Here is a 25,886-nt window from a genome sequence, read left to right as displayed (position 1 = left end):
CCAAAATTAACCAGGCCTACATTATGTTTTTGAGCAACTTCATATGTTTGTGCCCCTCTGCTGTTGTGCTTGAATGGGTGAGGTAGTCAGCAATCAGGATATTTTGTCAATTGGTCCCTGCCTTGAATGCTGTTTCAAGACAGGTTCTGAGGTTGTATCTAAAGGAGAGTTCAACAAAATGCTACTGGTCAGTTCACTAGTTTCACATGGATTCTCAGAGAACTGCAACATCCAATAGATTTACAGAAAAGGAAATTAATTATGCTGTCTTCTTATTTTTTATGGAGTCTGTCTTGGTCGTTCAATGGATTGCAGATTTGGGTCCCTTTACATGGAAGGAAAAAAGCCTTCCATTGTCCTTGTCCACTTCACAGTTTGAATTTAAGGTCTTTCTTGAGCCACAGTGAAATGTGGCTGCAGAAGCTGGGATACCTTGTATAGAGTGCTAGAGATCCTCCTAAAAATGATGTGGCTTCTTTTAACAAGATATAAAGTTTATGTGACTTCTGCAATTTTAGCAGCAGATGGCAGGCTCAGACAGGTAATTGTTAGAAGAAAGAGAGCAAGCTAGAGAGAGAGAGTGAGAGTGAGGAAAAAAAAGAGAGAGAGAGCCTTTAGAATTTGAGGCAAATGGAACTAAATAGAGCACCATCCCCATTTGGAGCTGTAATAGTCTTGACATTTGTCTGCCTGAGAAGAGCTTCAGTATATTGTCCTTTGGATCCAGCCTTCCTCTATCGCAGTTGACAATGCTGAAACCCACAGACTCCCTGGAGCTCATATATTACCTAAACTGTTTATACAGGGAACCCAGGACAGTTGTACTCCACAAGGGATCCACCGGCCTTGGCTTCAACATAGTGGGGGGAGAAGATGGTGAAGGCATCTTTGTCTCCTTCATTTTATTAGGTGGGCCAGCGGACCTTAGTGGAGAGTTGAGGCGGGGTGATGAAATCCTATCTGTAAGTACTGAAAATATACTACGTCGAGTTGTCAAAAAGGAACCGTAACATCGGGGACTGCCTGTTTTAGACTTTAGGTGATGTTTTGCTCCATTCACTGCCTTTGCTCAGAATAAAGTGATAAACACAGAGCTAACAGATATAAAAATGAGCTCTTCTGTTGCTTGCTAAATGCTACATAAAAAGCTTTAAAGAATGGCTATTATCGTGTTTTCAAGTGCATTTACCCAAGACTGTATTGTTTGAACAAAACAGTTTTAACCCAATACCATTTAGGTTACAACTGTATTGTAGATCCCTTTCAGACAAGCCAATGAATTAACAAATCAATCTTTTTGTAATTCTTGATGCACCATAATACTTTGTATTATCAAAGAAGCTCAGTTTGCTCCATTAGAACATTTTCAGTTATCAATCACAATTTTCGATGAGAAATGCTCTACACAATTTAACTATTGTAGAATTGACACAACCCTTCAAAGTCTATAATTCAGATATTTATTATTAATTAGATTATAATTATAATAAAATTTTTATTATTATTACTAATAATATTAATATTATTAATATTAATAACAATATTAGTAATTTTATTGTTATTATTAATAGTGTTCTTATATTATTATTATTATTATTATTATTATTATTATTATTATTATTATTATTATTATTCATCCATTTGCTGTTCACCCTTATCCCTAATGGGGTGGGAGGTGCTGGTGCCTATCTCCAGTTACATTCCAGGTGAGAGGCTGGGTACACCCTGGACTGGTCGCCAGCCTGTCGCAGTATTATTATTATTATTATTATTATCATTATTATTATTATTACATCTTCAACTCGTTAGTTTAAGGTCTTTCTTAAAAAGTCTACTTGCTTTTTTTTTATTGCCTGCCAGTACATCTTGGCTAAAACACATGTACATCAAGAGTTGTAGCAAACATCTGGAATATATTGTGGACATTTGACACTTTTGCTGTTAAATAGAATATTGATTCATATTTAATGAAATGCTTTCTAAACCATTCCGGCATTGTTTAGATGTATTTTGAACTGAAATATATAAATAGAAGAATATAAATAGATTAGTGGACAGAAGAAGCAAGATCCAAACAAAACTATCATTTTGATGTTCTTCATAATTTTGCAGATTCCTCAGTCAGAGTGACACTGCATGCGACTAAATTTTTCTCCAGTTACCATCAAGAGATGATAATTGGAAGATGAAATTAGACAATGTTCTTGCAATGACCTGATTTTCTGATCTAATAATAACTTTTCTCACTTGACCTCACCTAAATGTCTTTGTACACTATTTTCATACTTTTAAACAATGTTGTGTCTTTTTTGATGCTACCGTTTTAAACTGATCATGGCCATGAATTTCTGTTTATGTAAACTTCAGTATTAGAAAAACAGAAATATTTTTTTCATCACATTTTTATTTAATGTTCTTAAATAAAATTATTGTCATGATATGCTCATTTCTTTCTCTCACTATTCTATCCACCACACTGAAGCTGAAATGCATCTTATGGCTGTGTATGCTATATAAAGTGTACTTATAAACATGTTTTTGGTTACATCTTGTGAATTGATGCTTTATTAAAACAGGTTAATGGCATTGACCTTCGTGGAGCCACACATGAACAGGCAGCAGCTGCACTGAAGGGAGCCGGGCAAGTGGTCACCATTGTTGCTCAGTACAAACCAGAAGGTTCGTCAGGAAAATTGAATTATTCTGGAAGTCCATAAAGCCATAGAGTTAATGTCAAAAAACAGCACTAAGGCACCCATGGGTGCAATGTTACACCATTGCACCCATGGGTGCCTAGATGCAACCATCATGGGCTCAAGCCCCAGCAAAGATGGCCTTTGCTGAATGTTTTCCTCTTCTTTCATAACCTACTTTCCTATCTAACAACTGTTAAATAAAGGCCACTCGAGCAAATAGCACTTTTGTTTTTCTTTTTAAAAACAACCGGCATTTATACCATGTATTTATTTTGTTATGAATGTCTCATTAGTGGTTAAAGAAAAGTGACTAATCGACTTAGTACTTATATGGTAATGTGCTTCATTGTTGTAGCACATTCAAACCTAAGGATGACTCTCCAAGATGCCAGCAGATGAAATGCAAAGTAAATCTGAGCTGATGTACAGCACACTTTTACTATGGATGTCCATTACTCATACTGTTATGTTTATCACCTAAACATTCTTACACACTGGGAAGGAAGAGAGAGAGAATTGAGGATTTGATTTTACACTCATAACCCTCCTTCAGTACTGCCATTTATTACAATTCAGGCGTTCCCTATGTTACAAATCACTTAACATCTGTTGTCTACAGGGGGAGGGGCAAACGGAAACCCAGCTCTCAAACATAGTCACAAACCGAAATCTAAAACAATGATGTTATCCTTAAATGCATTTGTTGTCTTCAAGCACTTCTCGTAGTTCTCTGTCTGGGTCATGAACTTTATTTCTTAGTCTTTGATGTCCTCTCCTGCTAGGTGTCAGCTCTTGGCTCCAGGCCATCTGTCCCCAATCTGTCACGCTTCCTGGTACAAAGATCTTACACAAAGCACAACTTCTAGAACATATAAACAATCTACCAGTTCATAAGGATAATGATAGGTTTAAATTAATAACTTGTATAAAAACTAATCACATAGTGTACATTTTTATTTTTTTCTCTTCTGGCTTGATATATGGTTGATAAATAAACACATTTTACATTTGAGAATTAGAATAATTTTACAATCATAACACCAGATTTTTGTTAACTCTAGAATTCTGCTTCCGAGCATCATGACTAAACTTCTACCAGGACTAAAAAACTATTTAATGCAGACCCAATATAATTACAGTGAAAAATTTAGCAAAGTATGCCACAAATTTAAAACATTTTTTACGTTCTTCTGTTTCATGTCTGAAAATATTGCCATGAAGAATATGGACGTTTTGAAGCAAAAATCAATGACCTTCGAGAACACATGATGAACCACAGTTCAAGCTCTGGGTCAGAGTATCTGCGAACCAATCAGAAGAAATCACTCTATGTCAGGTTAGTCCCATTTCATATAACCCTAAGAAACAGTTTTTTAAAACAAATTCAGAGTGATCTTGCAGCAGAAAATGTTGGGGATTCAAATTCAAGTCTGGGTTTTTGCTGGGTACCATATGATTGTGGTGAAGCACTCTTACCCAAAGACTGAAGGAGGTAGGCACCAGCCCTGTAAGGGCTTTGTCCACAGCTGGACAAATTGATGGAAGAAAAATTCAGAACATTGACAAACTTATAAAGTCTGTTATTTCAGGGACCAATTGCTGCATCCAGGTTACTAAGGAAATCACTTTTATCTCTTTACAAATGTGTAATGTTGTCATTTGTGTACCGATGTATGCATTGATATTTTAAAGTAGATTTACATATCACAGAATGTTGATTTGAGATTGCACCTCTTTCTTTCATCTGAGAAAGCATCTCATATCTTAATTGTAAGCTCAAAAGCAGAAATTGCATAACTGAATAATTATATCCTAAATCTAACAATGTCTGGTTGTCTTCCTATATGTGTAGGACACTGTTTGACTATGAGAAGTCAAAGGACAGTGGACTACCAAGCCAGGGGCTGAGTTTCAAGTATGGTGATATCCTTCATGTCACCAATGCATCAGATGATGAGTGGTGGCAAGCCTGCCGTGTCACCAGTCATGGAGACAGCAAGGAGATAGGAGTAATTCCCAGCAAGAAAAGGTAATACCTGTAAACAGTTCTGCATAATGCCGAGGCAGCTAACACAGATGCTTTTCATTTATTTTTCAGATTTTCAGAGTTACAGTTGAAACTATATGTTATGGCTACTCTTACATAATAATAATAAGGTCCAAAAATCAAAAATGCCAGAACAGTTTTTCAGGAAGAGCTTGTCGACTCACTCAAAACACAAAGCACCCGCAGAGACTTTTCTGGTTTCAAAAAGAGTATTTTCTTTACTTACAAAAATAACAGAAATATTCTCCGAGTTGACTTCATATAAAAAATTAAATAAAAACATTAATTTTGTGGTAGACAAACTGTTTCACTCTTCACTCCTTCACCGAACAATCAGATCAATTACACAGAAGAAGGCTGACTGACAAGGATAAGAGTCTAAGCAAAACAGACAAATAAATAAATAAATACTAGATCTACCATTTTCATAATCTTGGATCTGTAACATCTTTTTTCTCACAGTTTTCAATCTGTAATGTTGGTTAGTAAGAAAATATTATATACACCTGAGTCAATATGGTTGTCATTGATAAGAACACCAAATTTAACATGGATAGTCATATCCATTAAATGGATCCAAGAAAGTTCAACAAAAGGACTGTATTAGAATGTTCACAAATCAAATAGTAGTTTCACAAATCTTAAATGAGGTTTAAATATTCAGTTTTCAGAGTATAATAATCTAATCCATGTTCAAAGAGTATGAGCCTTGAAGCTTTTAAACTATGACTATTGAAGACTCTCAAGGTACGGAAAAATTAAGTAAAATCACTTTTTAACTATTTGTCAAATATTACAGATATTATCCAAATTTCCATTAAAGAAGAAAGCACAATTTGCAGGTGACTAGATATTTTAGTTGCTAGACTATCCAAGACTAGAGCCAGCACATCCAATGCTAATGCTAGCTTACCCAGGCTAATCGCCTGCAGAAGAAGAAGAACATCTTGGGCTTCTATTTGGAGGGGTAAGTCACCAGCCTCTTCAAGTTAACACAAGGGAATTGCCTCCTTGTCATTTGCTATGTTGGTTTCTCAGTTACCAGAGCCAACCTATGATTAATTATATTACATTAATTACTTAAATTATTTTGCTTTGGTAAATTACTTGGTTCATTTGCAGAGTGGAACGTAAGGAGCGGGCACGTCTAAAAACTGTGAAATTTAATACCAGTGCAGGACTGTGTGATTCAAAAGTGGTAAGTTCTTTTATTAAGATCTTATTCTTTTCCATACGAATCACACCCTTCATTAGCATTCGAAGTTGTCTTTTTGGCAGAACTCATCTTGAAGTTTGTTTACATGGCTTCTATAAATTACTCTTAGTGATTTATTGTTTAGTATTTAATAACAATGTGATGAATTTAGTTATTTCTCTGTATTTGTAGCATTTACTGTATTGTTTTGTATTTGTTTTACAATTCTAGTAGTTCAATCACATCGTATTATCACACTGAAGTGTCATCCACTTCAATGTGATATAAAAATAACAGCATTTTGTGCTGATTCCTATATTATATAATCAAACAATTACACTAATTAACCATCCGATAAGTTGAAAAATAAATGCCAATAAGCCAACAAACAAAAGCCCCACAGAATGCACGAAACCAAACCAGTTGAACAACACCCACTAAAAGAGCTTTTAGTTCCAATCAAAACCACAATCAGTTATTAAGGTATTTTAGGTTCAAAGTTAATACTAAATATCAATTTAACAGAAACCACATGGAAGCATATTGATTTCTCTTAAGACAGTGGTGTAGAGAGCTGAATAAGAAGGATGGTGACTAAATAAACTCAGTTTTTGATGACACATGAAACTGACGATTTGAACATGATGCAACAAATCTGGAAAATATATTTTTTTCCCTGTATTGTTGACATTGCAATGAGTCAGCCATCCAGTAGTCATCTGTTTTCTCAGGCAGACTATTCCTTCTTAAGTTAAGGCCTTAAGCCTTGGTACTGACATTTCCTTTCTGTCTTTATTAACTCCTGTTGGTAACTTTGACATTAAAATCAGTTGGTACTTCTATAGTACCAGCTTCAAACATGTGCATCAATGAAATTGCAGAATGACTATCACTAAGTTAACTAAAACGTCCTAAATCAAATGTTTCCTGATGAATTGGTTAAATGTGGACATCGATATTCAACTCTACCATTCAGTAGTGTGGAAATATCTGAATAGCTTATGAATATCCTGGGTAAAATTTTGTAATAGGTGTGTTTATAATATGTTTACAAATTCTATTGTGTAGGTTCAGTTTGTTCACTTTCACATTTACTAACTTGCAGACAGTAAATGTGTGCAGACTTGAGTTTTTCTTTCTAAATTGCAAACCAGGGCAAAGAGAGCTCTTCTCCTAAAATAGCTCTGCAGAGAAAATTGTGTCTCCCTGTACTGACACACATTACACAGTTTTAAGAAGACCTTTCTTTTTTTCCAATGATGTATTTATAATTAACTGTCATACAGACATACGCCCTATCACATAGTTTTATATTTTTTGTGTGTGTGTCAACTGTGGTGTGTGTGTATGTGTGGGGGCATGATCAGTCACTTTTTTTGCATGATAAGGATACATTGTGTTAAGGCTGTATTGATTCCTCAAGTGACTGGAGAGCCTCGGTTATTAAAATTACTCGAGGAAAATTTATCTGCCGAGAGAGAGACTGAGAGAGAGAGAAAAGCCCTACATTGTTGTGTTGCCCAACCAACAATGTTGGGCAACAACAATGCCCAAAATTGTTTATTCCATGTTTAATTGGCTCTGGCTTACCCAGAGGTAATGACCTCTGTTCACTCGTGTTGCTCCTGATTGGCTGCCAAGACCTTGGTTCAAACTACTACACTAAGATGAAGGTTTCGCTCCCAGGATTTACAGCACAGATAAACTCGATGTTTTTTAAACACTTGTGAAAAAACCCTAATTTCAGGACCTCTGAATATGCCTTAGGCTTGAAGTGTGGTCCCGCTGTAGTTGGACCACAGTCTGTGGTCCCCATTTTTCAATAGGGAAGTCTGCTAATCCAGGGCACTTGGCCCCGATGTCCACACAAGATTGCAGAGTTGTACTTTTCCAAGTCTAACGCCATCAGTTCCGATATTGCAGACTTCCTAAACAATTTTGACATACTTTTTATGGATGCTTAGGGAGACTTGGACTCTGATTTTACTCTTAAAGGATTCCCAGCTGCATTCTGTTCATTTTCTTGTGGTAAAACTTGTGAACCAGATAGATTCAGATCCGAAATCTATAAAAATTATTTGGATGTGATTGTCCCTCTCCTCTTTCATTGAAAGAGGGAATTTTTCCTCAGACTTTTTATGATGCCAACATCTTCCTTCTCCTGAAAAAAAAACAGGCATTGCTTCAAAATTGCAGCATACCATCCTTTAAGCTTTCTAACCAGTTACAATTTTTTTTCTTACCAAAGTATTAGCTAATCATCCAAACAAACACTTAGTCCATTGTGATCAAACAGGCCTCTTATCAGTTTGACCAGTTTGAACTGCATCTTGTTTTCAAACAGATGCTGACTCCTAAACATTATGTGCCAGACCAACCTTCCTGGCTATGCAGTCATCTCATAAGATGCTCAGCAGGTATTCAACCAAATTGAGTGGGAATATTTATTCACGTTTCTCAAAAAACTCAATATTTTCTCATGACATTTGTTCATCATGACCAATTCCTCCTGCAGCAAAATAGCTCCAAAACATGATGTTGGAACCCCCATACTTCACAGTTGGGATGGTGTTCCCAGGCATACAGGCACCCCCCCGTTTTCCTCCAATTATGAGCTCTTCTCTTCTCCAACATCATAAGACTGTGAGCAGTAAGCTTCTTCTGCAACGATGGCTCATATTCCTTTTTGCTGTTTTCTATTATTAATTTAATAACTTATCTCCTTGAGCTTCAATATGTTCTAAAATTGGCTGGAGTTTCAGAACTAATAAAAGCAATGTTTTTGTGGCCCTCCTGTCATTCTATATCATGCAGTTGTGGAACATCAAGAAGTACCTTGAGTAACAATGTAATCAAGTAATTGGAAAACGCAAAGTTGCATTACCTTTTCCAGCTGTATATGGAGCTTTTTTCTGTAAGTATGTAAAAGCAATAATACCAGCATAGCCTTTGCATAGTCTCACTTTTCTTTATACATAAAGACCAGCATAAAGACTGATTTATACAGTTTATACTGGTCTTTATGACCAGTATAAAAAACTGGTCATAGTTTATTTTTATAATATGTCCCTTTAAAAAAATTGTATGTCCCTTTAAATGTTTTGGAGCAAATGAAAATGTTAAAACCTTTAAAATGTATAAAGTGCTCTAAAACAGTTACATCTTTCTTTTGTTTATGCCTGTTCATGAAGATCAAGTAAAAACAATTTTAGGGAAATTGAATAATAACAAAACAAAAGGTACAAAATAGTTTTAAAATCTCTTGAATCTTTAAATAAAAGTGCCTTAAAAAGTTATTACAAAAGATAAAGATAAATTTATTGTCATATTCTTTCTATATATCCCTTTTTTAAACTTTGAAAATCTGATATTTCATGTATCGGTTTTATTTTTATTTTATGAAGTTCTTCTACATTGCTGTTCAACCTTTAAGTTTATGCAAAATTGTTCAATCGGATCTCATTGATGCCCACACATGATAAAAATTGAATAGTTTTATTCGCAGAGAACAGTTCCCCTGCCATGCCCTAGTCAAACTATTTCAATAGAGCATTGTGCAAAGTGTTTGGACTCCAGACCTGGACACTTTGTCACAGTTGATGTTATCAGGAATTTTGTTTTCTACCAGAACATCCTGGCGGAGAACATCCTGGTGGACATTGTCCAATCATTACTATAGGGCCTTAAGCCTAGTCACTGTGGTTATGCAGCAGGACAATGACCCAAAGCATAGTTGGATAACTCAAATATATATCAAAACAAAGTTTTGGAGTGGCCTAAACAAAGGCCTTGAATCCAATTCAAATACTTTAAACCTTAAGAATGGCATATGATATTAAACATGCTGTTAATGCCTGGAAACCCTCCAAGGTAAATTAAGAGTTCTGCAAAGGAGAGTGGGCCAAAGTTTATGTTGTGATGTTAAAGACTTGTTTCCAGACATTGCAATCTCTGGATGTAAGTTGTTACTGCTAAAGGATCTTATTTCCAGAAGACCATGTCAATTTGAATAGCTGTTTTCAATTAATGAATGAAATCTTTATTTCAAAATTGATCTTTGTAATTTACTCAGCTTAACTTTATCCAACATCAAAATTAGTATCATGATCTGATACATCCATGTAAGTGCTGCAAAAAAGCAAAAACTGAAGACATCTGTAAAGAGGCAAGTATTTCACTTTACAATTTTCGCTGCTTAGTAATTGCTGTCATGGTGTATCATTGTTGATGTATTGTCTAATAATTACCAACACTCTCCCCTTTATGTTTGGTACAAAAAATGATTAAGATTCATATAAATTATTACCAATGCCCTGATGAATAGTAGTATTGTTTGTTGTTACTGTAATTAACAATAATCAAATAAAAAAGTTACATTAAAATGTCTTGGGCTTTATCTGATGCAGAGGTTAGAGTGTACAGTGATCTGTATACAGAGGCTACAGACTTTGATGCAGCCATCCCAAATTTAGACTGCCATATTCTTTTTGCTGCAGGTCTTTTCCCCATTCTCTCTGAACTTTCCTTGTCAGATTACTATCAAATAAAGGACAACAGTGGCATAAAAAATCTTTAAAAATATAATGAGAAATTAAAATTGTGTCTTTGTTCAACTTGATTTGGTTGACATTAACGTTAGGTATCCATGAACCATTTGAATACAATTCACATTTTTTTTGTAGGTATTCATCTTAAGAGCATAGATTCAGCTTCACTTTGTTTTAAATTGTTTTCTTGATGTCCCACTTTTTGCAAACATCTGCTCTGTCTGCATGAAGCTGACAGTTATGCATGCCACACATTTTTCTCCTTTCAGTCATTCACTGAAAAGCAAAAGAATAATTTCAGCTTTACACGAAAGTTTTACAAGAACAAAGTTGCTGACCAGGATGGCAATGATTCACAGCGTAAGTAATCTCAGCACAAGTTCAGTGTAAGTCAAATGGAGGACCATATTAGAGTGACAAAGTTTCTTTAACTTTTGATCTTGTTTTGATTTTTGTTAGTCTGTTTTCCATGACTCCTTCATGAGGCTTATCAGTCAACAGGAATAAGATTATCATAACACTTTTTTATGTTATTTGTCTTTGTATTTGTTTTTGTTTGTTTTGGTTGCTCCTGCTGGCTAGATAATTCTGTAAAGCTAAACTTGTGGGTGAAACTGCCTCCAACCTTTTGAATGTGCAGCTGTTCCCTTTCCTTTTTATCTTCTGCAACGGATCTCTTTGGATGATCAACAGGACATCGTGGGAACAGGTGATGATGGGTATGGGACAAGAACATTGAGTAAGTTGGTTTAGAAAGGATTTCTCACCACTATTCAACACGGCCACTTCAAAGTTACTCACTGTACATCAGTGGTGCCCAAAGTCGGTCCTGGATGGTCGGCATCCTGCATGTTTTAGTTCTCTCCCTGGTGGTAGTAACAACCTTTTCATCATGTCAAGCTTCTTCTTAGACTATCTAATGAATCTAAGGATCATTGGATCCAGGTGCATTAAACCAGGGAAAAACCTAAAACATACAGGCCCTGAAGGACTGACTTTGAGCACCACTGCTGTACGTAAACATTTTTGTCTCAGCATGTCTCTCCTTTCTGTATTCCTGCATGCTCTAGCTGTTCATTTTTTTACTATTTTCTTATGTTGGGCTGTCTGTCAAAGTGCAATTCTCATCTAAAGTTTGGAGTGTGTGAGACCTTTTTCTGTTCTTTTTTTTTTACCATAATTTTTACCCAAAAGAGTTGATAAAGTGATATTTTTTGGTCTCATCTTTGTTTATTGGTTTGTTAGGTAGCATTTCTAAAAGGTTAAAAGAGATTAAAGATATTTTCCATAGAAAACACTGCCAAGCAGGCAGAATTTCTTTTTTTTTTTCTTTCAGTAATTCATGAAAAGAATGTTATCACATAAAATTACATGAATTGTTTTTAAGAAGTAACATCCTTCTTCTACCGCTTATCCGGAGTCAGATCATGGGCTAGCTACCTAAATAGGAAGGCCCAGATTTCCTTCTTCTCAACCTCTTGGGCCAGCTCCTCTGGGGGAATCCTAAGCCTTCCCAGGACAGCCGAGAAAGTGTGTCCTGGGTCTTGTCCTGGGCTTTGTTCAGGTGGGACGTGCCTGTAACAGTTCACCAGAAAGGCATCCAGGAGGCATCCTAATCAGATGCCCGAGCCACCTCAAGTGGCTCAGAAGTAACATAAGATGTTTTACTTAGTGAAGATGGTGTGAAGATGGTGAAAGACCAGGGGTCTTTTAATCCAGGCCTAGACAGCCATTGTCCCCAGATCTTTTGATGTGTCCCAAGTCCAATACACCTGAATAAAATGGGTGAATTACTTCCTCATTATGCAGCCTGTCTTTCTGTATGAAAGTGTACATATAAGACCCTAAATAAGATGATGTTGAAGCATAAAAATATTGCCTGTGTATTTTTTTCTTGAAATTTGTGTATATATCCTTGGTACGGAGACCCCCAGAAACTTGTTTGTAGACCGGTGAAGACACTGTTGTACTAATCAATGCAACTAATGATAAATGCATGGATGAGTTTATTTAGAAACTCATCGCTCTTCATTTGACAGAAGGCTGGCTTTGTAATTCTCTTTACTTTGCATCTTACGGTTCAGGTTAAGGTTCTGAGTCCATCAAAACATCCAGAAACTATATCTTGTTTTCAGGGTATCAGTTTAAATCAGATACCCTAAAATTTGTAAAGTTTGAATTTCTGATTGTATTGAAGTTTTTGACATATTTCAAAGCCTCAATGTGGATTTTTATCCTCTTAAAAGCTTGCCTAACAACCAGGAGCAAATATTTCAGCTTAAATCTGTTTTTTCAAATGACATGACTCTTACTTCATTAAAATTGTTCAATTGTGGGACAAAGCTCTAATATTTTTCTCTTTTTATCTCAGCAGGAAGTCAAGATGATGTAAGACTCTCCTATGAATACGTGCTACGCCAAGAAAGTAAGTGGATTGTATGAAAAAGGATAAAATAATAAATACTCAATAGGAAATTTCCCTAACAGAATCTTAATATAGTTTTGATGTTGAATTATGGTCATTGTAACAGACCTAAAACAAGAGAAGTTTGGAAAAACAGTGAGACAGTGAGGAAAAACAGGTGAATGTGTCTTTTTATTTGATTTCTGTAAACTTGTTTGAGCTATAAATAAATGAAGATCACCCAATTATAGCATGGTGGAAGTCAGAGGTATGAAGCAGATTGAATTAGGCTCTCCAAAGACCACTCATTTATTGGCTGATATTACAGAGGAGTCTTAATCCTGTGTGAGAAGCCTTACAAATCATGTCAAATGTATATAACTATTAAAGAATCTCCCTATTCACTTGGGGTGAAAACACCTTCACTGTTGTTTTTACTTTGTGCCTGCTATTTTGTGTCTGGTAAAAAACATATTTTATCTACATAAATAACTCCAAGTTATTGACGTAGAAATTGCTTTAAATGTACAGTAAATACACTTACATCAAGGTTGAGCTGATAAATGGAAAAAGACTTCTTTTTGCCGTAGTCAACATTGGCAATTTTTCTGACAACCCATTACAATTATAACAACATTGAAAAATAAACACATAAAATGGCAAATGGGCAGAGATTTTAAGAAAGGTTAATGACAGTGCCAAAATTCTTTGTATTCCTATTCAGTTGATTATGCTAGACCTGTCATCATTCTTGGACCCATGAAGGACAAAATCAATGAAGATCTAATTGTGGAGTTTCCGGACAAGTTTGGCTCTTGTGTCCCACGTAAGTTCCCAACATATAAATGTAGTTTTTGCATACCAGTGAACACACAGACAATAACTGGGCATTAGGCACTTGGGTGTTTCCATTATGTAGTTACTATTTGTCTTAAATTATTTCAGCCAGAGAGGCTTTTGGGTCAATGGATGGAAATAGTCATGCAGTACAGTCTTGCATAATAGACCCCAAACTCCTCAGTGAAGAGGCTGGTATCATTAGCTGGTTTTTAATCTGAAAGAGGCTATTCTTCTCAGGCTTTATGGCAACCATAACTATTTTGGAGATTAACTATGTTGGATTTAAAGTCCAATAAATTCTGGGTTAGTGAGGTTTTACAACAATGTAAAAAGTCTCAACCTAAGAGCAGTGAGATATCTTGGTTATAGTTTTGATGCAAAAGGTAATAAAGACAGCTTCATAATTTTTTTAACAATAAAGGGCAGATGGTGACCTTCCCAACTATACATTTTCTTTGGCAGGAACACTTGTCATAAGCCAATTAACCATAACGTTTTCTAAAAGTTAATTTGTAATACTCCTTCCATTAGTACCCTTTCATTAAATGTGTTGTTGATGACATTTCCAGAGTATGGTGAAAATGGCTAGGTGGATGGAGGTTCTTTTAAAAATAAAGATCTTGTCAACTTGGGATTATACATATATATATATATATATGTGTGTGTGTGTGTGTGTGTGTGTGTATGTATAAATATATATATATAAATATATATATACTATAGAATGCTACTTACATGCAAAGACTGGGGAAGGAATGGTTAGTTTGACATCCCCAGTCAACACTAAACACTAAACAACTATTGTTCCAAGCTTGAGATTGTCACGACTTGAGATTGATGAGGTACAACACAAATGCTACTGCAAACAGGAGGAACCTGATGTCAGAACTGTGGGGACTTAAAGACAAGTCCCCACCCAGAGAGGTGGCTGAACGAGACAGCTGCTGACCATTCACAACCCGAATGACATCCCGAATGAGTGAAGTAAAGCATCATTGAAAATGTGAATGCGATCCCTTGAGAACAATCCCTACCAACCCCATGAGCTGATCTACAACTCAGCATCAGTGGAGCAACCATGAGACCCAATATGGTCTCATGGTTAGAGGCTAAAATCAAGGTAACGAGGAGGGAAGTGAGCCAAGCAATAACCTGCCTCTCCACAACTTGGAAGCTCATGTCAGGCATCATAGCGGCCAAGATAAGCAAACACATGGATAAACACATGAGCACGGCACAGAAGGGTATAGGTGTAAATAGTAGAGGAGCCAAACACCAACTCCTCGTAGACCACGCAGTTGCCAGAGACTGCAAAACCCGACACACCAACCTGTGCATGGCTTGGATTGATTACAAGAAAGCCTATGACTCAATGCCGCATACTTGGATCATTGAATGCTTAGAGATGTACAATATCAACATGACTCTGAGAGTCTTCATTGCAAACTCGATGAGGCTGTGGAAAACCACCCTTGAAGCCAACTGCAAACCACTTGCACAAGTGTCCATCAAATGTGGCATATACCAAGGAGATGCTCTGTCCCCTCTACTGTTCGCATAGGCCTGAACCCCCTCAGCCAAATTATCAACAAGACTGGTTACGGATACCGACTCAAAAATGGGACTAACATCAGTCACTTTCTCTACATGGATAACATCAAGCTGTACGCCAAGAGTGAGCAAGACATCGACTCACTGATCCACACCACCAGGATCTACAGCACGGACATTGGGATGTCATTCGGACTAGAGAAATGTGGTCGGCTGGTCACAAAGAGGGGAAGGTCATCCGCACAGAAGGAGTCTCACTCCCAGAAGGAACAATAGTAGACATAGAGGACAGTTACAAGTACCTAGGTAATGGCAAATGGCAACCTCGATGAGGTAACAAGGAAAGGAGCCACAGCAAAATACCTCCAACGAATAAGGCAAGTCCTGAGAAGCCAGCTCAATGGCAAGAACAAAATCTGTGTGATAAACAGCTATGCCCTGCCAGTAATCAGATACCCTGCTGGAATAATTAGCTGGCCAAAGGAGGATTTAAAAGCCACAGATATTAAGACCAGAAAACTACTAACCATGCATGGAGGGTTCCATCCCAAATCCAGCACCCTGAGACTGTACATGAGCCGCAAGGAAGGAGGCAGAGGACTAGTGAGTGTGAGAACCACTGTCCAGGACAAAAGATCTAAGATCCTGTGGAAAATATAAGTTTGGTTAGCATAACTTTAGAGACAGTCAACCTTTAGGCATATGAAATATTAGATGTAGCATGAACATTTGGAGTAGACTTTATGTTAAGACAAACTTGATAAAAAAATCCAAACTAAAACAACGGTTGACTCTCTGAACTCACATAAATTACTAAAGAGGGCCATTGCGTCTAGCTGCAGGTCATAAATTTTCTTCTTAAATGTAAAAAGGACTCGGCTGGTACGAGCAGGTCTCAAGCAGGGTAATAAAATTAACATTAAAACAGCCCTGCATGGGAGGACACACCTTCTAATGCATATATTTAAATTAAGGGAATAAACATTCTTATAAAAAGGTTTGTTTTACAGCAGAAGATCAAATTGCTTTGTGCCCGACTAAGCAATTCCCAGAAATGGATTTTTGTCATTTCTTTTCAACTCGTTGCAGGTAATTCTATATTTTGTCATTTATCGGACTTCTTGATGATCTGGGTGTAATGCTAATGTAACATTCTGTATGCATAGAATTCTCTGGATAAAGCTCTAGATATATCTGAAGACTGATGTAATATGGTTGTTTCTCTATTATTCCCTCTGCACCTGCGAGTGACATGATTTGATTTAGCTTGCGGACCCACATGCAGAAACCACACACTGGATGGGAAAGGTAAGTAATTTATTACAACTCAAATGAATTATTTTTGGTCTGCCAGACTTTGGCGGGGAGGGGAAAGCGAGGGTCGCTCGACCAGGTTGGCCTGAAACGAGAGCTAGGTTATAAAGAGTTCAGAGTGAGTGTCTTGGAGGGAGATCAAGTGCTGGTTTACTTCAGTGGGGGTCTTCCTAGGCGCAGGGGGTGAGGTGCTGAGATCCAGCGTTAAGGGGTGCAATGGTGCCGGAGGAGAATGCGAGGAGGGAGTACGGCTAGCAGGTGCGAGGTGGAGACGGCGGAATCGGCGGAGCAGGCAGGCAGGTATTCACAGGTGGGTCCTCGAAGCGCGAAGACAAGGAGTCCTAAAGGAAAACAAAACACAGAGACCAGGTTAACTTTGAGTAGCGCAAAAAGGTTCCAGAAACAAGTTCACAACAAGTGGGGCCAGAGAGACTACCGAAATGCGTAACCATCTAGCGATGACTGGAGGATTCTGCCGCTCCTATATTCCAGCACGCTGATGAGGCAGATCAGCTTCACCTGCGCCGGCTCCACAGACTCCTCACGAAGATCCTCGCTGCAGGAAGATGTCACACTCGCACTCACTCTCATGCACACGCTCTCACACTAGGATTCCTGACAATACCGCCCCCCTTAAAGACCGCCACCCGTCGGTCAGGAAGAAAATGAGCCACGGGAGGCCTCGAAGTCCCTAATAAGATCGGGGTTCAGAATAAAGGATCGAGGAACCCAAGATCGCTCCTCTGGCCCATAACCTTGCCAGTCAACCAGATACTGGAAGCCCCGGCCACGCCGGCGAACGTCCAAGATAGCCGAAACATCGTACGCCGGATGACCATCAATATCCCGGGCGGGCGGCGGGGGCTTGGAAGGAGGGCAAAGAACGGACTGGCTTGATGAGAGAAAAGTGGAAAACAGGATGGATCTTCAACCCCATGGGAAGCCGGAAACAAATGGCAGAGGGGCTGATAACAGAAGTGATCTCGAAGGGACCAATGAAACAGGGAGACAATTTGCGGTTAGACAATTTAAGGTTGATATCCCGAGTGGAGAGCCATACCTCCTGTCCGGGTGCGTATGCTGGTGCTGGCTTCCTTTTTCGGTCCGCCCATCTTTGATTTCCCTCCGCCCATCTTTGATTTCCCTCTGCCATCCGGTTGAGGGCGGCGGTGGTCTGCACCCAGATGTGCCTGCAACGGCGGAGGTGGTGCTGGACCGAGGTGACCGATAACTGTTGTTCGTCCGACGGGAACAGGGGAGGCTGGTACCCAAGAGATGATTCAAAAGGAGAGAGACCTGTGGCAACAGAGGTGTGAGAGTTGTGGGCATACTCTACCCATGGCAGGTGTATACACCAGGTAGAGGGGTGTGAGGAGCAGAGACATTGGAGTGTTGCCTCCAGCTCTTGGTTCAGTCGTTCAGTTTGGCCGTTGGTTTGGGGGTGAAACCCCGCGCTGAGAGTCACCTTCGCTCCCAGAGCTACTCCAAACTCTTTCCATACCTTGGACACAAACTGTGGTCCTCTGTCCGATAAGATCTCTGAGGGAATGCCATGAAGACGAAAAACATGTTTGGTGAGGAGATGGGCTGTCTGCATAGCAGTGGGAAGTCTGCGTAATGGAACCAAATGACAGGCCTTGGAGAAACGGTCAATGATGGACAGTATAGTTGTGAAACCCTTTGAAGACGGCAAACCTGTTACAAAGTCCAGTGCTATGTGAGACCAAGGGCGTTTGGGAATAGGGAGAGGTTGAAGTAATGCGCTGGGGGGCTGATTACTGGTCTTATTACGAGCACAAATAGGACAGGCTAGCACATAGTCCTTGACATCCTTGTACAAAGATGGCCACCAAAAGTGCCGCCTGATCAAGGAAACCGTTCTGTTAACTCCCGGGTGACACGAGAACTTAGCTGTATGGGCCCAATGAATGAGGCGAGCCCTCACTGTCGATGGAACATACAGCCGGTTAGACGGCCTGGTAGCAGGACTGGGTTAGGGTTAGGGGTCTTCCTAGGCGCAGGGGGTGAGGTGCTGAGATCCAGCGCAAAGGGGTGCAATGGTGCCGGAGGAGAATGCGAGGAGGGAGTACGGCTAGCAGGTGCGAGGTGGAGACGGCGGAATCGGCGGAGCAGGCAGGCAGGTATTCACAGGTGGGTCCTCGAAGTGCAAAGACAAGGAGTCCTAAAGGAAAACAAAACACAGAGACCAGGTTAACTTCGAGTAGCGCAAAAAGGTTCCAGAAACAAGTTCACAACAAGTGGGGCCAGAGAGACTACCGGAATGCGTAACCATCTAGCGATGACTGGAGGATTCTGCCGCTCGTATATTCCAGCACGCTGATGAGGCAGATCAGCTTCACCTGCGCCGGCTCCACAGACTCCTCACGAAGATCCTCGCTGCAGGAAGATGTCACACTCGCACTCACTCTCATGCACACGCTCTCACACAGGATCCCTGACAGCGAGACCTGAATCTGGGGAACTAGAGGAAAATTAGCGAGCCAAGTGAAGTTACTCCTCCAGTTTTTGACAATCCATAGATACATCAGGGACAAAGCCTCAACAGACAATGTGCTCAGTGAATGTCTCAGACAACAGGGAACGGAGGTTGAGGTGCCAGAGATACCATCATGGGAGGACAAGCCCCTACATGGGATGTACCACCAGCAAATAACCCAAGTGGCTCATATCAGTGAATCCTACCAATGGCTGGAAAAAGCTGGACTCAAGGACAGCACAGAGGCCCTCATCCTGGCTGCCCAGGAACAGGCCCTAAACACCAGAGCAATAGAGGCCCAGATCTACCACACCAGGTTGTGCAAGGAGGCCCCTGAGACAGTCCAGCACATAACAGCAGGGTGCAAGATACTGGCAGAGAAAGCGTACATGGAACGACTTAACCAAGTGGCAGGCATAGTGTACAGAAACATCTGTGCAGAATATGGACTGGAAACCCCGAGATCAAAGGGGTAAACACCCCCAAAGGTGGTGGAAAACACCAGAGCTAAGATCCTGTGGGACTTCTAGATCCAGACAGACAAAATGGTAAGGGCGAACCAACCAACCAGACATTGTCGTAGTGGATAAACAACAGAGGAAAGCCGTTGTGGTAGATGTAGCAATACCAAGTGATTGCAACATCAGGAAAAAGGAGAAACTGGAGAAATACCAGGGCCTCAGGGATTAACTGGAGAAGGCCTGGAAGGTGAAGACCACAGTGGTGCCTGTGGTCATCGGGGCCCTCAGGGCAGTAACCCCCAAAATGGAGCAGTGGCTACAACAGATCCCAGGAACAACATCAGACATCTCAGTCCAGAAATGTGCAGCAGTCCTTGGCACAGCCAAGATACTGCAGGACCCTCAAGCTCCCAGGCCTCTGGTAGAGGACCCGAGCACAGAGGATAAGAACCACCCGCAGTGGGTGAGAAGGGAATTTTAATTTTTTGTATTTATATATATATATATATATATATATATATATATATATATGTGTGTGTGTGTGTAGTACATGTGTTGATGCATTTAATAAAAGTGCAGAGAAGAAGTAGCTGACTCCATCCATTTTCTTACACCGGTATCGCATTGGCGTCGGGAGAGTTGCTGGTCCCTATCTCCAGCTGTTAACGGGGGAGAGACAAGGTACACCCAGGACAGGTCGGCAGTCCCATCGCAGGGCAACACAGAGACAAACAGAACAAACAACCATGCACGCACACACTCGCCCTCAGAATTTTGACAGATCCATAAACCTAACATGCTTTTGGACTGTGGAAAAAAGCTGGAGTACCCGGAGAGAACTCACGCATGTACAGGAAGAATATGCAAAATCCATACAGAAGTACCCCACCCTGGGAATCGAACCCAGGACCTTCTTGCACATCCCTTCATTAAAATGAATAGGTTAGGTTTTCTGATAGTTCTGACTATCAGGTTTCATGTGCTTAATATTAATGACAGCTTTTTAAAAATGTTTCATACTGTAGGTTGGAGAATACAGTATGTGGAGTAAATTTATGTAATGGTTGTGATTTGAAAAAATATCCTCTTACAAAAATAAAGAACATACAAATTGTTGTGAACTTATGAAATAATTAGAAATCCAGTTTCAGCACACATTTTTATATGTACTCATTCAAATAAATAAAATCAAATTTAAGTAAATAATTACCAAGTAATTTGATTCACTTCAGATACGCACCATAATTGTCTGAATGAAAGCATAGAAAAAGCTATTCATAAAAATCTTTAATAATTTTTTATTTTAGTGAAAATACATCAAAAGAATTTATATGCACAGTGGTGCAGTTGGTAGCACTGTTGCCTTGCAGCAAGAAGGTCTTGTGTTCGATTCCCGGCCCGGGGTCTTTCTGCACGGAGTTCGCATGTTCTCCCTGTGCATGGTGGGTTCTCTCTGGGTTCTATCCGGGTTCTCCGGCTTCCTCCCACAGTCCAAAAACATGACTGTCAGGTTAATTAGTCTTTCCAAATTCCCCCTTGGTGTGTGTGTGTGTGTGGGTGTTTGTTCTGTTTGTCTCTGAGTAGCCTTGCGATGGACTGGCGACTTGTCCAGGTTGAACCCCCCTCTCACCCGGAACGCAGCTAGAGAGGCACCAGCAACTCCCGACCCCGTTAGGGAGAAGGGTGATCAGAAAATAGATTTTTTGAATGAGGATCTGTGGGGAGCTTCAGAGTCTCTGTTTTCTTTGTGTCACATGATATATCTGCTGAGGACTAAACAAGCTAATCACCTGGCATTACCATCAATGCTAGGTGATTAGCATTAGCATCACCTGGCATCACCATCATGCCAGGTGATGCTAATGATCACCTGGCATTAGCCCATCCTGTATCTTTGATTCATTTTACAATTAATTACCATTACCAGTTTATCAACAGCCAAGTCAGTTGGTGATTTTGGAGAGAATATAACTTCTGTTAGCCTCTCAGTAGTTGTTGCTCTGTCTGTCTCCCATTGTCTTGCAGCTTTGCTTCTTTCTCCAACTGCTTGGCTTTTTGAAAAGGAATTACACATTTATCCTTTTTCTTTTATTTTTTGTTTTGTTTTCTGAATTAAAACTTAGATTGTAGCAAGTATCCTTTACGATATGCTAAGAATGTATTTTCTTCCATATACAACAAGACACCACAAGGCCAAAAAGGAGCTATGAGGTTGATGGGCAAGACTATCTCTTCATGATGTCCAGAGAGCAGATGGAGAAAGACATCCAAGAGCACAAGTTCATAGAAGCTGGACAATACAATGACAATCTTTACGGGACCAGTGTCCAGTCTGTAAAATATGTAGCTGAGAGGGTAATATAAATTCATTCTACTTCATGTAGACATAAGAGATAACTATTTTTTTCTTTATAAAAATCTTATTAAAATATCTTCTAAATCACAATGTCTTTTTAGGGCAAACACTGTATTTTGGATGTCTCTGGAAATGCTATCAAACGACTTCAAGTTGCACAGATGCATCCGATAGCCATCTTGATAAAACCTAAGTCTGCTGATTCACTAATGTGAGTATTTCTGTGGTCTTCAGTTTTACATACTATTTTGTTAACTAAAGCTATTAATATTGGGGATTGCTTCCAACCACAGTCTGTCCGTCTGTCCGTATGTATGTATGGAGTCATTTAGATATGTAAAGTCCTCGTGTTCTGCTTTAAAGTATAGAGCTCTGAATTAAACCAGGGACCTAATGGCTAGAGTCTGGGAATACGCTGGTTGGGTGATGGACCGTTTTATTCTCGTCATGTTAACTCCACAGAGGCTAAGGGGTGTCAGCATTGTTCTTTAACAGTGTAGAACTGGTTTTCCAATTCCAACACTCTCGCCTGAAATGCTACAAAAGTGCTGCATTTATTACATGTACCATTATCAATATATGAGGCAGAAAAGTTACTGAACATCTGACACACAGAACCAAAAACAGGAAATTCAAACAGACTGGAAATAGCAAGAGAAGTCATAGTAATGCTGATGCTAAGTTAACACCAAGCTATCTCAGCAAGCAAGCCCCTACCATGCCAAATAAAAAAAGAAATTGTGTGAAACATAAAGAGTTCCCAAAAAGTAAAGTTCAATACACATCATACTTGTTTTAATGTGCATATGTGTTTATATAATTCACTTACGTAGGTCTCAGGTCAGAGAAATTAGTTCAAATCAAAAGAATCTCAAATATCAACATATCCACAGAGTGCAATGGCGACAACAGAAAGTGACAAGTTTTATCTTTCAGAGAAAAAACAGTGTGAGGATTTGGATTTTCTCTTTTAATTAGTTCCTATGTTGTCAGGTCTTCCCCCTAATTGAAAACAAGAGACAGCCCCCAGCTGTCCTTGTGTCACCTGATTACTTTCCCCGTGTATTTAAATCTACTTGTCTCTGGCTCTGTCAGATCCTTGTCATATATCTGTCCTCATTGTCTAGTTCTATTTCAAAGTTTAAATTATTCGCTTTATGTGCTGTCTGGACGTTTTGTACCCTTTGGGATCACCATGAAAACAATAATTTTTTGCCACAACCTTATCCTCACCACCTTTTCAACCCAATTCTTGACATGCAGTTTACTGAACAAGCAGCAAACAGTAAATGCTTCCTGCCTTCAGCATTAGCAACAACTCATTAAAGAAGCTTGAATAATGAGTTACAGCATATTGAATTTCTCTGGGGATAAATAAAGATTTTTTAAATTATTTAATTTTAATTCTTGAATTCATGTTGACCTTATGATTGCCGACTTGATGAGAGTAACATGCCTCATGCTCCATTACAGATGTACTAGCCATCTTTAATGTCTCCTGAACATCATGTCTGTTTCAGAAATGAATGAAATAAACATGTAAATGTTATTCTTTGTGATACCCAGGGACATGAATAAGAAACTGACTGAGGAACAAGCAAAGAAGATATTTGAAAATGTTGTGAAGCTGGAGAGGGAGTTTGGAGAATTATTTACAGGTAACGTTTTACTATCAATACAAATACAATGTCACAACCAGGCCTGTTTCTTAAACATTGCAGAAACAAACAATAGTCAACTTTAAACTTACAATAAAAACTTGTTTAAATCAATTTCAAACTTTCAGACGTGTAGAAAGAAAAGTAGAAAACAGAGGATGGTGTTCTCTGAATCTCATCTAAACTTTTTGTGTGCAGTATGTAGATCAAACTAATTTCTATTCTCAATATTTTATTCAATTAGCAGAGGACAAACATCAAGTTTCCACCTTCCATCACTTAATATAATATTGTTTTAGATTTTAAATTTGTTTTAATATATTTATCCTATAATTCACCATCATATTTTTTCAGTAAACAATTAATGACTTGTTTTATTTAACTGATGTCAACACTTTTGCAACCAAGATAGCAAGGGCTCTGTATCTGACAGGGGAGTAAACACCTTAGTAGTAAAAACTCTTACTGATTTTCCAAATTACTAATAGAAATCGTTCATCTTGGCTGTGATATTATATAAAATAGGGCTAATAAAAGGCTTAAGACTGACCTACTGCAATGACTGGATTCAGTTTTCATGAAAAGAAAAGGTAGTCAAACTATAATAGCAGACTGCTTTGTCGGTTCTTGTATTCCCTGGCCAAACAGGGAATACATCCCGCTTTCAGAAAGCGGGATGGGTGAAAATCCTGAATAAGTTCTGGGGTAACTATGTGCTTATCCTGGGTTTTCAGTTTCAAGAACCTATATTGTGGTTATTTTTAGTCAACTTACCACTGTAACTTATCATAACCAACCATGCTCAGTAGAAGAATAGTTTGAACAAATCCTGAGTTTGTCCTACTTATGCCATCATTAAAATGTAGAATTTGATTGGAGGGAAATGCATACTTTCAGGCTTTTTTTTCTCCCTTTGCCATGATGAATTACCTTATCTGCTTTCCATTGGTGAAATGGAAATACTTGCACTCACACTTAACTCAACTTGAAACAAAACTTAGTTGCCAAGTTTATCTCCTGTTCTTAAATTGAAAATCTAGAACATGGTAAGTTTATTCAGAGTAACTGTCTCGTGCTTTCTGAAACACAGCTTCTTTAAAAACTATGTTTCTGTATGTAATACACAACAGTATTTATAAATTATGTTATTAAAACAAGAATGAAAACTAAAGTTAAACTGTCTTGCTTCACTGGTGTCCTCTATGTAAATTTGAAAAGCAAGAATTACTTCACTACAAAAATTCTGATATAAGTCTGCATGAAAAATATTGTATAAAACAGCTTCAAAAACATTTAAGTTTTGTGCAAAGTGCTGAAGAAACATGAAATTCAAAAGTTGTACATGTGTGAATGGGCTATTCAACTATTCACCAACCACTTACAAGCATCACAACACAGGTAGATGAATAATAGTTTTACTGCCATGTTTATATTTGCCTAATACTCTTTAAAAACAGCAATCACTGATTTTCACAGTGCCTCTTCCTTAGCTCTTGTGTGTTGCATCTTCTTCTCACGGTATATATGAAAAAGATGAGGTAATGCATGCTGAAAAATTAAGAGATTTTAAAACTTCTCAAGAGAAAGCAAAGATGGAACCATCGGTAGCAGTTACTTTCATAGTAATTTCTTGTTTTTAATTTGCTTTCAGCTCTGGTTCAAGGAGACACCTTAGATGATATTTATCACAGGACTAAACAAGTCATTGATGAACATTCAGGACCCTACATCTGGATTCCATCAAATGAAAAATGAAAATGACTCACGACCTTGAAGGGCAATCAAGGCTGCTGGGAACAAGAAGCAGGCAGTCATTTCTAAACTTGTGAAACTGTCATTTTTGCCTTTGCTCTTATTTTATTCAGTTTTTTTCCCTCCATGACTTTTTTCATTAATGTAACTTGAAAGAATGTGGATGTTTTTGTTTGTAATTTTTTGTGTAAATATAGAATAGAATATTCTAATAAATATTCTAAAAATTAAATTTGTTTTTTCCAACATGCTCTTGTTTGTGAATAAAAACTTAGGTCTCATTCTGCTATGGCGGCAGACAGAGGTGCATCGAATTTTCAAGCTCTCCAGATTAAACTATATTTTAACATCTGTGAATATATATATATATATATATATATATATATATATATATATATATATATATATATATATATATATATATATATATATATATACAGTTAGGGCCAGAAATATTTGGACAGTAACACAATATTTGTGAGTTGGGCTCTGCATGCCACCGCATTGGATTTGAAATGAAACCTCTACAACAGAATTCAAGTGCAGATTGTAACGTTTAATTTAAAGG

General features: G+C 38.5%; 1 protein-coding gene across 2 annotated transcripts; it reads left to right on the top strand.

The window, feature by feature from the left end:
- LOC129353991 (disks large homolog 2-like) lies at positions 1-25,475 on the top strand. Of its 2 annotated transcripts, none has more exons than XM_055023453.1 (12): positions 1-962; positions 2,577-2,679; positions 3,918-4,032; positions 4,549-4,725; positions 5,866-5,941; positions 11,179-11,224; positions 12,857-12,910; positions 13,614-13,715; positions 21,735-21,907; positions 22,010-22,119; positions 23,475-23,566; positions 25,218-25,475. In XM_055023453.1, the coding sequence occupies exons 1-12, from the start codon at positions 750-752 to the stop codon at positions 25,319-25,321; spliced, it is 1,365 nt and encodes a 454-aa protein (XP_054879428.1). In that variant the 5' UTR covers positions 1-749; the 3' UTR covers positions 25,322-25,475. The 2 variants fall into 2 exon arrangements, with proteins under 2 accessions (XP_054879428.1, XP_054879429.1); XM_055023454.1 differs by lacking the exon at positions 11,179-11,224 and adding an exon at positions 10,755-10,845 and having other exon boundaries at positions 12,860-12,910.
- Positions 25,476-25,886: the final 411 nt, after the last annotated feature.

The sequence above is a fragment of the Poeciliopsis prolifica genome, unplaced genomic scaffold (genome assembly GCF_027474105.1).
Source record: "Poeciliopsis prolifica strain line A6 unplaced genomic scaffold, Auburn_PproV2 SCAFFOLD101, whole genome shotgun sequence".
In the NCBI taxonomy this organism is placed as follows: Eukaryota; Metazoa; Chordata; class Actinopteri; order Cyprinodontiformes; family Poeciliidae; genus Poeciliopsis; species Poeciliopsis prolifica.
The sequence above is the reverse complement of the archived record's forward strand: the minus strand, read 5'-3'. Positions and strand labels throughout refer to the sequence as shown.

Bases quoted from the DNA above. Each gene is read 5' to 3' on its own strand.
- LOC129353991 (XM_055023454.1), top strand. From the start codon at position 750: ATGCTGAAACCCACAGACTCCCTGGAGCTCATATATTACCTAAACTGT. The intron at 4,033-4,548 runs GTTAGTCCCATT...CTATATGTGTAG, and splicing joins AAGAAATCACTCTATGTCAG to GACACTGTTTGACTATGAGA. The intron at 12,911-13,613 runs GTAAGTGGATTG...ATTCCTATTCAG, and splicing joins ATACGTGCTACGCCAAGAAA to TTGATTATGCTAGACCTGTC.